Here is a 15805-nt window from a genome sequence, read left to right as displayed (position 1 = left end):
TCTGTTGCATAATAAACAAAAAAGCGGCCTTGTTTTTTAATGAAATATGATTTTATTGAGTCAGATGACACCTTGTGCATTTCTAAACAAACATTAGGTGATGAAGAGTGATCAGATTTTAATGGATATCACTGGCTCTGGGAAAATAGTTTCTTCTGCAGTGTGAAGTAAAACTGTCCAGGTGACTCTGAAACTCAAGCAGGTAATGATTGAGCGCCTTTTTTCCTGTTGTTATCATATTATTGGGCCTGAAACAGATCATAGTTCTGTGTTAACAAGTAAACAGTGACTGATTGGAACAGAGTGTCACTGCAGAGAGAAGTGATCCAGCTGAGCTGTTTTCTTTTATCTCTGCATAATGTGATTAGTTAGGTCAGAGCTGAACAACAGCCTTCGTCTTTGGGTGACGCTGGACAGTCTCCATGGCAACTGTGGCTTCATAGAGGGGGACTGCTTCCTCGGGCTGAGGCCTGCAGAGAGACACAAGGTGAATTTGATCAGAGACCCATTACAGTCTAATTTTAAAACAATCTGAATCCCCAAATCCATGAAATAACTACGGTCTGTACCAACATGTCATTTGTCTTTTAAACTAAAGGCTTATTAAATTAAACATTTACTTCTTAACCTTAAAAGAATGGTAGGCTATTAGCAATCGTTCCAGTCTTCTTCACCCAAAGCAGGTTTGACACCCCCGCACTAAACTGGAAACTAAACTTCTGCAAGTGCTGTTACAGCAGAAGTCTAATGTTAAAAATAATGAGATATTTCATCCAGATCCAGACAGATTAGGCAAATTCCAGAGCTGTCAAAAATAGAAGAAGTCTGCCTTGGACATGTGAAAGGGAAAGGCCTACCTTCTATATGTTAGAATTTATTTAATGTCTGCTTGTAAAGATTTAGCAATAAACAAATTAAATGCCTGGAGAAAAAAAAAAAAGCATACAAGAAGACAGAGGTGAAACAAACTGTTTTTGTGCATTTAAATAGGCTTCATTCCAAACAAATACACCATTAAAGCTAATTCAATATCAGTGGCTAATGAGGACATATGTCCCCTGTGAAACTTCATCACACTTCTGGTAATGTTCCAAACATATGTACAAATTGTCTAAGCTGCTGGACTTGGGACTTCTGCATGTTTGTGGGAATCATATGTGAGCATCCTGGAAACTGGAAAGTTGACCTCGTGTTAAAATGTGGATTTGTGTACTTTATCTAAGATAGTATGATCCCACTGAGAAATGTGATCCAGCACTGCTTAAACTAGATTTTGAGGTTACCTGAGTACTCCGCTTGACATCTTCTCCACGATATCCTTCAGAATATCTGCAAAAGTCAGTTAAGGCTTCAGAAATGCACATTATAGAGTTAAGGTTTTAGATTATATGCTGCAAGAACAGGATACGGAGGTATCTTCCTTGCTGTGATGATGATGCTGTCCAGACTTCAGGGTTTAGGAAGGACACAGAGGCTGATTTTAAATAAAGTAATCTGCAATCTGGAGGGTCCAACTGCAAATACACAGAGACACAGAGAGGTGAGGAAAGTGATACTGAAGACAGACCAGACTGAGCTGCATTCAGATGCTTTAAAGCCAGAGAGGTTATTTCTATTCAAATAGTAATAATAAACTATGAAGTTATCAATTTATGATGCCGCTGTTGAGTCTGACCCCAGCTCACCTGCAGGTCTTGGTGGGATGTAACCCAGTGGCCGCCCACTCCCAGCACACTGATGATGTCATGTTTGTGTGGAAGTAATTTCTTCTCTTCTGACTCCACTTCCTCCTCCCCTTCATGCAGATGAACTACACACACACACACACACACACACACACACACACACACACACACACACACAAACATACACAAAGGTCTTTTCTAATGTGTCTGATTTGTGCCTCTTCATCCTGCCTGTGACCAGATGTCTGACTGCAGCACCTTGAAGGATGCATCAATGAAGGATGGAGGAGAGTCATGAGAGGAGCACAGGTGTGTCCACGACGTATAAAACAGGTGCACGACACAGTCTCAATATACGAGCTGTGGCAGGAAGTCTTTATATTACAGATATTTTAGTCATTCCATCACAACTCATCAAAGGTGCCTTGTTGAGTGGCTGTAAACATCTGCAAAACTGAAGTTTTGCATGATTGGACATCCAGATAGTGTAGAAACTTCAAGTATGTGAGGAAAAGCAATTTTATTTTTTACCTCCAGAGTCAACAACGATATCCACTCCCAGTCCTCCCGTCTCCTCCATAACCGCCGACAGCAGTTCTGATGAGCTGTTATACACTGGAATAACTCTGGCTTCACACATAAACACACATATGAGAGAATGAGTCACTGCAGCTCAGAAAACATTTAAAACTAAGAAACCGACTGAGTTGTGTGTAATTCTACTCTGATCACATTTAATTTGCAAACTGCAGTTTTCACTAACGACCACATGATGGCAGCAGATTTTAGATGAAATAATTATTTCTGCAAAACTAGAAAAAAAATATTACTAATGGCTTATCTTCCCATAAATAGAATTACAGCTCAAACACCAATGACAGTTATGTTACTAATCAAGCTAGGAAGCAAGGCAAGTCAGTGGGGAAGAGAGGAAAAGAGCTCACCTACTAAGGGATCCTGAACACCTGAGGAGAATATGAAGGTGAGGAGAGGACAGGATGCAGAGATGAAAACAGGTTGGAAGCAGAGTATGTGAATATGAAAGGAATGACAAGAAAAGGCCAGTTTCGGTATCTCAAAATGTGATTTTGGAGAACATTTCAAAGATGATCATCAAGTTTTTTAATGCGAGCTACAGAAATGTCAGCGTGGGTCGGTACGCACCTATGCTGGGCCGAAGCTGCTCAAGGAAAGTGTGATTCTGTGGCGAGTGTGACGTCGTCAGCACCTTCGCCCCGTGGTAACAAGCCAGCTGGATACACATGAGGCCAAAAGACTTCGCAGCAAGAGGGATGAGATCATTACTCGTGAGTGCAATCAAACTAGAGCTTTGCTTTACAAGGTCGCACACAGTTTATATTTTGAGTGTTTTTACGTACGCTGGCTCCGTCCGTGACCAGGAGCGTGTGTCCGGCCGCCATACGAGCATGTGTGTGCAGAGCAGTGTAAGCGCAAAGGCCGTCACGCAGCGCTGCTGCCACACACACCGAGCTGAGCTTCTCTGGCTTCTGAACTTGAGATCACAGAAACACAAAAATGCTCACTGAACAGCTTTTTATAGGATTTTATTTACAAGATTTCAACTTTTAAGATTCTTAAAGTTCTTAACTTTACGTTGCTCTAAAATCCATCTGCCTAGAAGGTGATTGTCACTCCGTTCTTTTCCAAAGATTATAAATGTAGTCAGAGACTATGGGGGTGGATCAGGGCAGTGTGTGCACTTCAGGTGCTTTTACATTTCTTTCAATCTGAAAGTTCTGATTCAAAAAAGTTGAAAGTCCATGCGGTGCAGAGGTAAGGTGGACACACACAAAAACATTCTGCCCGTCGACTTTGAAGCAGAGCCGAGAACGGGTTCACCTTTTAGATCAGAGTGACCCTTTTTCTGAAATGATCGGTGAGTCAGTGCTGTGATATTTAGTAAAGTCAAGAGTCAGAATAAAAAACATAACATAGACCTAAAAGAATTTAGAAGTAAGTTTACTATGTCATAAAATCTGATAGATGAAAGTAGGAAAAAGAAAATTCACATAATAAAGATGTGAGAGAGCGTGCATCTCACCTAAATAATATTCATCGGTGTCAATGACCTCACAGAGTCCCGAGAAGCTGGAGTCCAGGGGAAGGATACCTGAAGAGGGAAGATGAAAATGGGAAATGTGGAGCCGCTTTCACAAAGATAAAGTTTAGAGAAATCAAACAGACTTCAGAGAGATCTCTAAGTTCTTTGTACTACAGTACAATGAATTAAGACTTGCTTGTAAGAAGAAGTGACTCCATGTCTATTTACCCTAGCAGAGAAATATCTTTTCTAACAATTCAATAGTTAAAAGGAAATTTTACTTTGAAAATTTAGTGGGAAAAAAAGTGTTAATCCGACTGTGCATTAAGGAGACAAAAAAAACCTCATCCTTCATCACTGAGTTAGCTCGGGGTCGTCAAGGTTATCAAATTCTTTTGGTTTTAAATGACTGTTAGTGTCTTTATTTTTGTGCAAGTTAGGACTTGTTTAACCCTAAAAACCAGTCCAAGTGTGTTAAAGTTATTTTGGTTATGACATCTTCTTGAATATGATCTAACAACATTCAAGGTTTCAGTCAGATCTGATATTAAAACATGTCCAACTTAGAAAACTGAGTCACAGTTCAGAAACAATGAACAATCAAAGACGTCTGTAAACACAAGTATTTATTCTTAAAAAGATTTAAACTTATAGAAATTCCCAAGTTGCAATCCTACAGAAAACCTCACATTCGCCATTTAAAAAATCATCCCTACCTACAACCTCGTCCTCCGGCTGAAAGAAGGTAACCTTGGGACCAACTGTCAGGAAAAAACAAACAAACAAGGAAACAGACACAAAAATTAAGACCCGTGAATGATGCATCACAAGGTCTCTTACTCACTCGGCACGAAAACACACACGTGTGAATTTGTTCTGAACAATAAAGCTAATTTCAGAGTCAAAATTTGTGTCTGTTTGCGACCTTGAAGGACGACCCCGGCCACCTCTCTGCCGACAGGGATTAAATCCCTCTGCATCCCGACATCTCTGAACAGCTGTAATAGACATCAGCAAAGTAGTGAGTTATTATCAGTGATGCATTTATCAAATTATTTCAGTTCAGAGGCAACAAAAGCAGCAAGAAAGAAAAATTAAACCACAAATATGTCTTCTTTTGATGTTTTTAAACACATTGTGAGTGTGCCTCAAACAAACAAGCAGCTTTAAACAAACAGCTTTTCTAACCCATCAGGTAGGTAGTTTTTTTTTAATTAATATTTTAAAGCATTTTGAGATCAGGTCCATCCTCTTAATACGATTAGAAATCTCTTCCACATTTACAAAATCACAGTTAATAATAGATTAAGCCCTGCTGTAGGCTACTGTAGCTCATTAATGGGAGTTACGATGAGCTACTACCTATATGGGAAAGCCTGGAGCCGGAGTGAAATAAGGTAAAGCCCTGAGTCATTATATTTATTTTTGGATGGTTCACTTATGAAACAATTATGTTTCTTACTTTTTGTAGTTTTATTCTTTTACTTGGCGGCACTGTGGTGCAGTGGCTCTGCCTTGCAGCAAGAACATCCTGGGTTTGAATCTATCTGGGGATGTTTTGGCAGAGCTTCCATGCTCTCCCAGTGTCTGAGTGGGTTCTCTCCGTGTACTCCGGACTTTCTCCAAACACATGCGTGGGGTAGGTTAACTGGTTTGACTGTGAGTTTAAATGGTTATCTGTCGCCCTGTGTTAGCCCCGTTACAGACTGGACCTGTCCAGCCCTCTTGACCTATGAGAGCTGGGATAGACTGTGTGGATTAATTCCAGTTTTGGCAGAACTAACATGCACTATAACTAAGCTACACTAACCCACCGGGAAACATGTTCAGCCACAGGTCTCACACTGTTAGTACCTTAAGGTCCAGTGGGCTGAGTCCACACGCCTTCACCTGAACTCTGACCTGATGGCTGCTCAGGACATCTGGGAGAGTCTGGAGAGAAACACACAAAGCCGCTCAGTGTAACAATGAAGACAAAGGTAGAAGTCATAAACACAAAAAAAACAGCAGAAACGTAAAATATGTTTACACTAACTAAGAAATAAATCATGCATATATCTGACATGATCTTCTTCTAAACATTTTAATGCAGCTTACTATGAAAGAGCAAAAACACCTGCTAAATAATCATTTTTACAGACAGTTAGTTGTTATACATATTCAGAGAAGCAGGGATTGTTCAGTTGACTGAGACTAATCAGCAGCAGGGAGTTAAATATGCAGATTAGGCCTGCACAGCTAATTTGCTTTTCTAATAAGTTCCTTTAATACTGACGTGCTGTAGTTGCTCAGCTGGAACCTCAAACTCACCATTTCCTGGATAACGAACTTGGGTTCAGCATCACTGACAGCTCGGCAGTACAGACCTTTCATAACGCTGCAGATTTTCATCAAATCCACAAACACAGAATATCAAAATATTATAACGTGACCGACTGGACTAGTGCTCTTCAAATAACAGCTGAGTCTAATATAGGAAAAATCAAACCGCCGGGATCGGATGGATAAAGTCAATCAGCTGACCTCCTCTTCTTCGTTGTTTTTTCTTTCTATGACTACAATACCGCCCACTACTGGACATGTAATATGAAATGAATCATTGGTGTTCGATTTCGTATATAATAATAATAATAATAATAATAATAATAATAATACAAGAAGAAGGAAAACAGTACGTTAATTAAAACTGTTTTAAGAAAAACTTATGCCTTAACAAAAGCCAGTGAATTACTAGCAAAACCTCAGTTTAATGAATGAATTTCTGCATTTATTTAGTTAATTTTATTTTTCTGCTACATTAAACCAATTCTGTTCTAGTTTTGCTTTATTTTATTTTACAACAATGAGCTATTTTTTGTCAAAGGGTCAAAATATTATGTTTTTAGTAATTTCCACTTGAGTGATATTACTATAGTAGTATTTGTTTTGTAGCTCGGTTTTATTCTACTTAATAAGGCTATTTTATTTTGGTGTTGGTTTTCTGTATGTGTTGCCTGCAAGGATGAAATCTTAGCCATGTCGTATTTATTTATCTATGTGATTCATTACATATTTTACATTATTGCTAAGAGTTTTTAAAATTATTATTAATTTATTCTTAAAATGTATGAATGTATGTATTTTCTAATTAACAGCTGCCAACAGGAGCGCTACTAATCCGTTTATTTCGTAGAGAATCCCTGTGATCCGGACAAGAAAACCGTTCTCGCGAGATTGCGTCGATGTAATTTACCGTGAGAGAACATCTCGCGATATCTCAGTGGCGTTACCCCATTTTCCAGCTGTCCCTCAGTCGGTCAGGATTCCAGAGCCAAGGGAGATTCACCGGAAAGGGTTTTAGTGATAAAACAGCAAATTTTGGGAGAAGAGACCACATTGTGTGGTCACATAAGCACCCATCTGCCCAATTTATTCAGCATTCAACGATGGAAAGTGAACTATGAGGTAAGAGCCGAGTGCAGTGTGGGTGATGTGAAAGAATGTCCCTGAGCGGGCTGGCGTTAGCTCATCACTGGTTAGCCTGCTCGCTAACTGCACTGACAGCTTTAGAGGCAATAAATGGATTTTTTTTTTTACCGGCGTGGGATGTACTCCTATCAGCCTCCATAAGTGATGTGATGAGATGTTCAAGAATTTAAGGAAATGCGTGATATTAGTTATTGAAACAAGATCGGAGCGTAAGGAAACTGTTAAGACGATGCTACCCACCCACTGTTAATAGTTAGCCTGCATGCTAATGTTAAATCACTGCATCTGCATTGCCTGCCTGCGACCTAACGTTTAATTTCACAAACGTGTTCCTTGTGTTTATATGGAGTGTCGCTAGTACCCGGATCGGCTGAGAGTAAGATGATGAGACGACAGTGCTGACGGTGCGAGGTCAGAGAGCTGCTCTCAGGGTGGAGGTTTGTTCAGTAAGCCTAGCCTTTGCTGATATAAGTCCGGATTTTAGCCACAGCTGCTTGTCCAGTCAAAACAACGCTCCGAGTGCTTTATAATCTATCTGAAAGGGCTTAAAATCGCCCGTGTGTGTTGAGCGACACACTTCATCATTTAGCGAGTCCAGCTGAGATGATGCGGGAAGTGAGGAGGGATTGCCAAACGAATCTTTCCTGTTACTGTTTTCCAGAGAATTTAGCACACTCCCTCTGCATTAGAGAAGGTGTAACATCAGCGTTTTGATTGACAGGGCTTACTAGGCTTCGTCGGCTCGGTCTGGTTTCCATGGTAACGTGGATGCTGAGTGGCCGTCGTGAAGGTGGGAGGACTGGAGCTTGTTTCATTCCCGAGTTGATTAAAAAAAAAAGAAAAGAAAATCTAGCCAGTACTGCTTTGATGTTGTTATGAAAACTGGAAGAAAGTGGGCTAAGAATGAAAGGAAGAAATCTGAGCACGTTATTTTTTGCTAACCTAACTGGACATTGCTTGGAAGTGTTGTTGTATTTCTGCTTTGCACTCTCACTCAGTTCATGGCTGGTGCTTGTTGGGTCTGCATCCACTATTACACTTGTTTGGGATTGTAATTTCCGCGTGTTCTAATCAGTGATAATGTTCAGGTAATAGGATTTAAATTCAATAACGTGAGACTTGTAAAAAGACAAAATGCCAGATGTAGCGTTTCAAGTCTGTCTAATGCATTTTAATAATGGTCGTTATTGGTAGGGGACCTGTGTTAACCTGACACACAAAATTAACATGAGACAAAAAATGTGATCCACAGCTAACTCTCCTCAGCAGAACAAAACATAATGACATGCACTAATTACTGTACATTTACAAAAATGCACTCACTGAATAGCATGCTGTGTAATGCTAGCTAACAGTCTTTCAGCAGTTACAAGGGAATCCATCAGTTCACAACAGAGACTGATGGTAGATGTAGAAAGGAGCAGCCATGCATCAGAGTAACCTTATACCTAGAGAGGATCTGTTTTGCATCTTTTTAAAACTGCTCTCTGTGTCTGTGCTGGACTTTGGCTTTAGGCAGGTCTGTGTTTATTTAACAGGGACAGTGCATGTTAATGAACATCAGTGCAAGAAGATCTAACAAGCCAGAGTTTAGCAAAACTGCTAACTTGCCTCAGTTGTGACTGTTCAGGTCACATAAAACTATGTGATAAAGAAAAACGTCAAGATATGTAACAAAACAAACAACATATCAGACAATAAAAGAGTTTAAAATGATCACATGCTTCGTTTGTGATAAAGCATTGTTTGAGATGCGCCTTAAAAGTGGCATATGCAGAGGGCTCCTTTATTGGTATTGATAATCTGAGGTGGACTGGTGGTAGACATCGAAGGCTCTGATTGTTTCTAAGTGTATTTAGAGTCCCTATCCCTATCATAAGTCAATCATTTCAATATATTTTCCCTGATTGGTTCTGGCTTCAGTCGTTTGTTTTAAGAAATCATCCACTCACTTCGTGTTGCCAGTGGTTATTTTGTCTGCACCAGATTGGCCAAGATATCTCCCAACTACCACAGAGGAGGGCCTTTTTTATATTTCTTTGTAAAATGTGCTTTATGTATATATGATATCATACAGCCCTGACTTCTCCTGTAGATAGAAGGCAGGGCTTGAAACAGTCACAAACAATGCTCACAACAGTGTATTTATTGTATGGAAAGAACGTGAACTATTGTGGTAATTGGTGAACCAGTATGGTTGTCTAATAAAGCGAAAAAGAAGAAGCTCAGTGCAACAAAGGTGAATATGTCTGTGGTCACTAAAATACCACACCTGTGGTTTCCTATAAACCTAACTGCATGAAGGGTTATAAAAATGAGTCGGACACAACAGACTTTTCTTAGTTATCTCTGTGTTTTCATTGTGACTCTAAATGATGAGCTGAAAAAAGTGATTGTGTGTGCACAAACAGACCGGCAAATGAGTGGTATGTTGATATATATGAGTGATATGTGGCAAAGGAGAGTTTCTGTGACGTCTTAGAAAGTGTGACGAACAGTGGATAGCATTAGATGTCATCTAGCATGTTCGGCGTTAACCTGGTGAAGACTACAGCGAAGACAACATCCCAACAGTGAGGTGTGAAAGTGGAAGTGGGATTTCTACGGGGCTGCGAGAGTTCAAAAGGTGTTGAGGAGGAGACATCAATGCATCAAAAATACTGTAAAACAAGGGGAGTCTATCCCACCATAATTAACCAAACATCAATCTCAGCATCGCATAACAGTTTGTTCCAGTGTGTCCCAGAGCTCCATTCAACAGGGTTGGTTGTTTTATTTTATTTACTCTTTTTAACTGCAGGACTTTTAGAGGGTAAAAAATACAGTATAGTGCACAAACAAGGACAAAGTTTTAAGATAGATTAGGTGGTTAATCTGCATTCTATTACATGGAAACCATAACCTGGAGCCCAACTCAACATTTAACAAATCTGCTTATCTTGGTAAACTTGATCTTCTACCAGAGACCTGGGAGTTTTTTCTTATCTGTGTACATGCATGTATCAGTGATGAAACCCTGTATAGTCATACTGCCATACCGTATGACAAAGAATACCATTGGCTAACCTGATAAGACGGTTAACAGTGTAAGAAGGACAGATATAGGAAGTATATACTGCAACTGCAACTCAACACATCTCTATTCTCTCATTTCACTACCTTCGCTGCTTTGTTTACTGCTTTGGTTGCTGTAACATGGGAATTTCTCAGTTTTGTGCTAAATAAGATTTCCAACCTTGGTATCAGGGTCAGAATTTCAGCTTGAGCTCAAAGCTCCTGCACAGCCATCGTAAAGTAAAGTGTGCGTGTTAGTCCCCATAGGGAAATAGTTCCTCTGCATTTAACCCATTCACCCAGTGAAACAGTGGGCAGCCACCAGTGCAGCGCCCGGGGAGCAGTGTGTAGGGACGGCACCTTGCTCAGGGGTACCTCAGGGTAGCCGTTCAGTGGAGTCGAACCCCCGACCTTCCGATCATGGGGCCACCACTCTACCTACTGAGCTATCCCTGCCCCATTGGGTGTTGCCACTGATATTGCCTTATTACATGTTTATTCACAACAATACAGGATGTACAGTATGAACATACAGGACAAATGACGCAGTTGTTCATCACTTGCTTTGTAATCATTGTTTAACGAGATTTTATTTCACATTTCAAGAATAACAGGTAATCAGCATTCAGCACCAGCACTAACAGTAATCTCAGGATAAAGTGTTTGAGCAGCTTGAGTGAGGCAAAATTGTGAGGCTCCAAATCTACTCAGAATTTAAGAAGCTACATGGTGAGAATAGTGTTGTATTTCCTTTTTAGTTGCTGTACCACTGATGAAGTTGGTCTTGCCTTCAGATTTTAAAGTTTTTGCAGCATTACTAATCAGGGAGAAGGCAAGACATGTTATCCAGGACCCTGGTAGCAGGAGGGGCCTTTTTTTTTTTCAAGAAATGAAATGTTTTTGGTTTGAATATTTTTTTTCTTGTTGGTGCCATGATTAAATTGCCTAAATAAATCCAGCGGGTGGATAAACTTTAATTCCAAAAAATGGGGAATGGTGGTCCTCTGATTCCACTTTCACAACTTAAAAATAATGGAGTCAGTCTGGCTTCACAGTAGGGCTGGGCTATATCATAACGTTCACGGTAATACCGGTGTAATGTTGGGCAACGATAAGAAAATGAAATATTAGTATTTAGTATTTAGTATTTATTTATTTATTGTCATTGTCAAGAACAATGAAATTGCGTTTGGGGCTTCCATACAACCCAAAAAAAAAGAAGAAAATAATAAATACCCCTTAAAACCCAAGTGTACATATTTAACCCAGTGTGACTCCAATGCAATAAGACAATCCTTAGCAATAATGTTCGTAGAAATTCAGACAAAGACCTGAGAAACATGACAAAATACAACAATGCAACCCATTCAATATTATTGTACTGTGAGATATGATATCAGATATGATAGTTATCTATTTAAGAAAGGGGGGGGGCGATAGAATATGGGTAAAACGCGCATGCGCAGTGCCTTTGTTTACATACGCACATGGCGGCGATGCAGAATGAGAAGGGCGAAAGTGGATCGTTAAATGAAACGGACGAACCAGAATTGGTTTGTAAAAATGCTGCAGCTTCAGTGGTGTGGAACTGGTTTAGCTTTCGTCCGTCAGATACACAACAAAGCACTATTTTTGGTAGCGCATGCTAGCGGGCCGTCGTTATTACCGTGTTTTTTGGAAAATACGGCACATTTAAAATCAATCCTTTGATTTTTCTGAAAATCGACAGTGCCCTTTATAATCCCGTGTGCCTTCTGTATGAATTCTGGTTGTGTTTACTGACCTCAAAACGATTTTATGTGCGCGGCGCTCGAAAATCTGTCAAATGTTTTAGTGCGACTTTGCTAAGCTACGAAGGCGCAATGCTCGATGATTGTCGGAGCATTACGGCTACCGTAGTCAGGCGCCTCGCCGAGTGATACGTACTGTGCTTCAACATAATATTAACGTATTATGTGTATAACACTCGTTTTAAGTTTTTTGGATATTATACATGGTTATGCTCAGGATATGTCGGCCAATTTCCACTGGAAATGCCTTTTGGTTAAGCTGTCAGCAAGGAATTTGCATTTGCACTGTTAATTTTTTATATAACTTTAATGCACTTAAAAAAAAGCTGCTTGTTTAAGTGAAAAAACATTGATGGGTTGGGTTTTTTTTGCACTAATAAAGTTGAGGAGTTGTAAAGTATTTTGTCTAGCGTCAATTATCGTCAGTTATATCGTTATTGCAAATTTTCAAATGTATATCGTGATAAATATTTTTGGTCATATCGCCCTGCTCTACTTCACAGCACAGCTGATGTATTCCGATTTCTGTTTCCTCAAGACAGTAAAACTCAGGTTTTTAAAAAAAGAAAAAAGGGGAAAAATAGGGAAGTCCACTCTTAAGAAATACACCCACAGAAACAGACACAGAGTAGAACTAACAGGTCAAGAATGTTTTAGCTAAGAGCAGCTGTAGGAGACCGATAGATGTCAGATGTGACCCTGTACCTATTAAATTTACCCAGCACAACAGCCAGAGTGAAGCAGCAGCAGGTCCCCCTCCAGATAATGTGGCACAAGCTGAGCTCATATAGTGGCAACTAAAATTATTAAAAGCAGTCAGCATATTGATAACAGTTTCAACTGAAGCTGGGCAGCACTAAAATCAACCAGCATTATTCTTGATTGTATCAGCGGTTCCAAAGTGTGCGATGAGGTAAGCAGGGCCATTGTGTTTCAGGCTGATAAAATATTGCAAAATATTTCAACGATGCTGGTTCTTGAGGTTAAAAAATGGTTTGTAGGTAGTTGCTTAAATGTCTGTGGATACATTTATTTAACTTTTCCTAGTTCTAATCAATGAAACACATTATAGAATCTAATGCATTTTAACATAGTGCTTTTAGGCCCGTTCAAACAGGATACTGTATTTACAGAGTTACACAATTATCAAGATAATTACATTATTAAATAATCTGCTCTGACACTGCTCTGGTAATCTTGTGTTTGTGCTGGGTGGGAGTGGGTACTGCCACCTATCAAGCCTCAGCTCTTGACAGCAACGTGATAAAAAATGTGGTAGAGCGTGTTGGATGCAGAGCTTGGGGTCAGTGGCACAGGGTGTGTTCAGAGCGGGTGTGTCTTTCACGTGTGAGTGAGAAGAGGAGGAAGGAGGGGGTTGGACTTGGTGTGTGTTTGATAAAATGCACATGTTATTTATATGTGGGGGGAGTATGTCGCGTGTGAGCACTCATGCAAGGAGCCTGCAGTTATTAATATCAACACTGTCACTGTTAAGCAATCTGACAGGATGCAACAACAAAATAACAAATGAATGTTCTTAAGATCAGGGTTTAGTTCTGTCATTCAATGATCTTCTGCTTCTCCTTCTTATGTGCTCGTCCTTTTCTTTACAGTTTAGTAATTTGCTGAGTTTTTATTTTTTTTAAAATATAGGGAAATATTAATTATTAATGTGGGTAAGTTGTTTTTTCCTCGAAAACTACTTAGAGAGGTGCGCGAAGATTGTGGCGCAATGACATCAAAATCAGCCCAGGACACAAACAAAGCGTCGAGTATAGCGGCGCTGTTACATGGGTAGTCGTGCTCCAGACCTCGATTTTCAACTACAAGAAGTCTGTTTTCTAATGCATCACATTGTACTGTGATATTAACTGGAGAAAACAACTTCACATTCTACTTGATGATATTATAATCATAATAATTATGATTATTATTATAATAATAATCTCTTGATTAGTGACGCAACAGTATCGGGTGAATAACAGGTGACATTTCCACAATGTGACATTTATGGTAAATGGTCTGTATTTGTATAGCGCTTTACTAGTTCCTAAGGACCCCAAAGCGCTTTACACATTCATTCATCCACCCATTCACACACACATTCACACACTGGTGATGGCAGCTACATTGTAGCCACAGACACCCTGGGGCGCACTGACAGAGGCGAGGCTCCCGGACACTGGCGCCACCGGACCGGTCCCTCCACCACCAGTAGGCAACGGGTGAAGTGTCTCGCCCAAGGACACAACGACTGAGACTGTCCAAGCCGGGGCTCGAACCAGCAACCTTCCGATTACAAGGCGAACTCCCAACTCTTGAGCCACGATCGCCCCATGTGTTTCCTGTCACATGAATTTTTGACCCACTAAAAGTTTAAAAATGGTGTATCAAAGAGCACCGATATAAAATGGTAACAAATGATCTGCGTTATCCTGATTAGTTGACATAAGTGGGCACATGTTAGACCAACAAGTAAAACAGGAGAGCTGATTGAGAAGATTGTGTTGACAATGTTTGCAATCACAGGTGGAGCAATCTGTTGTCTGATTTGACTGAGTTTTGATCCAGCGTGATGTGAAGTGATCATAGAGTCAATGTTTAAAAAACTGACATTCATTATGTGTTATCTCCATGTTTATACTGTGAGTGAACATCGCATTTACTCTTCATTTCATTTTCTCTGTGCTGAATGCAGTGTCAGGAGTTCTTTTAACTGCTGTGTTCATAAGGTGCTTTTTCACTTCTCTGATTAAGAGCAACATGTTCACTTTAAGACAGAAGTAGAAAAGGCGCTTGAGGGGAATTGGAAACTATAAGCATAGATTGCAGCATTTTTTTTTTCTGCGAGGCACAGTACAGTTCAGAGGATGTCCACAGCCATAAGAATATCGGAGTGGATGGAGCATCAGTAATGCAGGAGCTTCAGCAGGAAAATGAGGGGGAGGGACAACCAGAAGCCTTTAGTGTGTGTGTGTGTGTGTGTGTGAGAGAGAGAGGAGGGGGGGGGGGGAGACAGAGGGGCTTACACAGTCATCTGCCACAAGCCATGATAACAGACTCCAGTTACATCCCAGTGCTCTAATTATGGAGACTAATCCCACAATTACTGTGTATATATATACGGGGTAAACAGAGCATTAAACCCTTAACTGCACATGATAAATATGACAAAAGATTCGATGCAACAAAGGGCTTCAAATTAATTTCTGTTCAGTACTTGCTATTGTTTCAGAAAGATTTGTGCCTGTTTTTGTCGTACAGTTCTGCAAAGGAAAGGTCACACTCAGGCTGTGCGTGCTGATGAATAAAGTAAGCTGGGGGATCTGGCCTAAAGATCATATCAGGAGCCTTTGCCGTTGAATATGTGTCTCCTGATGCATTTATTTGAATTTGATGTCATCTCCATATGTTTGCCTTAACATCCTGCAGCTTTAGCTCAGGACTGAAGGCACAAATGTCTTTATCCTGATATGATCGTTTATTTTATTCTGAAAGGTCAGACTGGTGATGGACTTTGGCTTTTCACTGGGAGCTGTTCTTTGATCTATAGTTCGATATTTCTCTTTTAGCATCTTACCCACGACTATCAAACGTGACAGAGTTGAGGTTTGGCAGGAAAATGCCCAAAATTGTTTTAAAAAATGTGTTTAAAATTGCAATGAAATAATTAATCATTCCAACCTTTAATAAAAACATGCTGCGTGTGGTGTCTTAAATATGTCTACATCTGCGACGTTGACATG

At 40.0% G+C, this 15805-nt stretch overlaps 2 protein-coding genes across 8 annotated transcripts in view; one reads left to right on the top strand and one right to left on the bottom strand.

Moving 5' to 3' along the window:
• Window positions 1-47: 47 nt before the first annotated feature.
• On the bottom strand, window positions 48-7804 carry cryzl1 (crystallin, zeta (quinone reductase)-like 1). Of its 3 annotated transcripts, none has more exons than XM_076891443.1 (13): window positions 7577-7804; window positions 5602-5679; window positions 4673-4745; window positions 4464-4508; window positions 3748-3816; window positions 3065-3198; window positions 2850-2961; window positions 2630-2650; window positions 2217-2315; window positions 1686-1810; window positions 1409-1514; window positions 1284-1329; window positions 48-470 (listed from the first exon to the last, which is right to left on the bottom strand). In XM_076891443.1, the coding sequence occupies exons 3-13, from the start codon at window positions 4725-4727 to the stop codon at window positions 374-376; spliced, it is 909 nt and encodes a 302-aa protein (XP_076747558.1). In that variant the 5' UTR covers window positions 4728-4745; window positions 5602-5679; window positions 7577-7804; the 3' UTR covers window positions 48-373. The 3 variants fall into 3 exon arrangements, with proteins under 3 accessions (XP_076747558.1, XP_004553603.2, XP_004553604.2); XM_004553546.2 differs by lacking the exon at window positions 7577-7804 and adding an exon at window positions 6058-6287; XM_004553547.2 differs by lacking the exons at window positions 2630-2650; window positions 7577-7804 and adding an exon at window positions 6058-6287 and having other exon boundaries at window positions 49-470.
• The window catches only part of itsn1 (intersectin 1 (SH3 domain protein)), a 52251-nt gene continuing 43467 nt past the window's right edge, over window positions 7022-15805 (top strand). For all 5 annotated transcript variants that reach the window (XM_012919709.2, XM_012919708.2, XM_012919707.2 and 2 more), the window contains exon 1: window positions 7022-7191. The gene's annotated coding sequence lies outside the window, so the exon portion shown is untranslated. The remainder of the gene's footprint in view (window positions 7192-15805) is intronic.

Source organism: Maylandia zebra, linkage group LG13 (genome assembly GCF_041146795.1).
Source record: "Maylandia zebra isolate NMK-2024a linkage group LG13, Mzebra_GT3a, whole genome shotgun sequence".
In the NCBI taxonomy this organism is placed as follows: domain Eukaryota; kingdom Metazoa; phylum Chordata; class Actinopteri; order Cichliformes; family Cichlidae; genus Maylandia; species Maylandia zebra.
This window is presented reverse-complemented; position numbering and strand designations above follow the sequence as displayed.

Excerpts from the sequence above, each read along its gene's own strand:
- cryzl1 (XM_004553546.2), bottom strand. The coding sequence starts at position 6,138 with ATGAAAATCTGCAGCGTTATGAAAGGTCTGTACTGCCGAGCTGTCAGT. Across the intron at positions 5,680-6,057 it reads AGTTCGTTATCCAGGAAATG|ACTCTCCCAGATGTCCTGAG; the intron begins GTGAGTTTGAGG and ends GTTTCTCTCCAG. Across the intron at positions 2,651-2,849 it reads GCAGCTTCGGCCCAGCATAG|GTGTTCAGGATCCCTTAGTA; the intron begins GTGCGTACCGAC and ends TATTCTCCTCAG.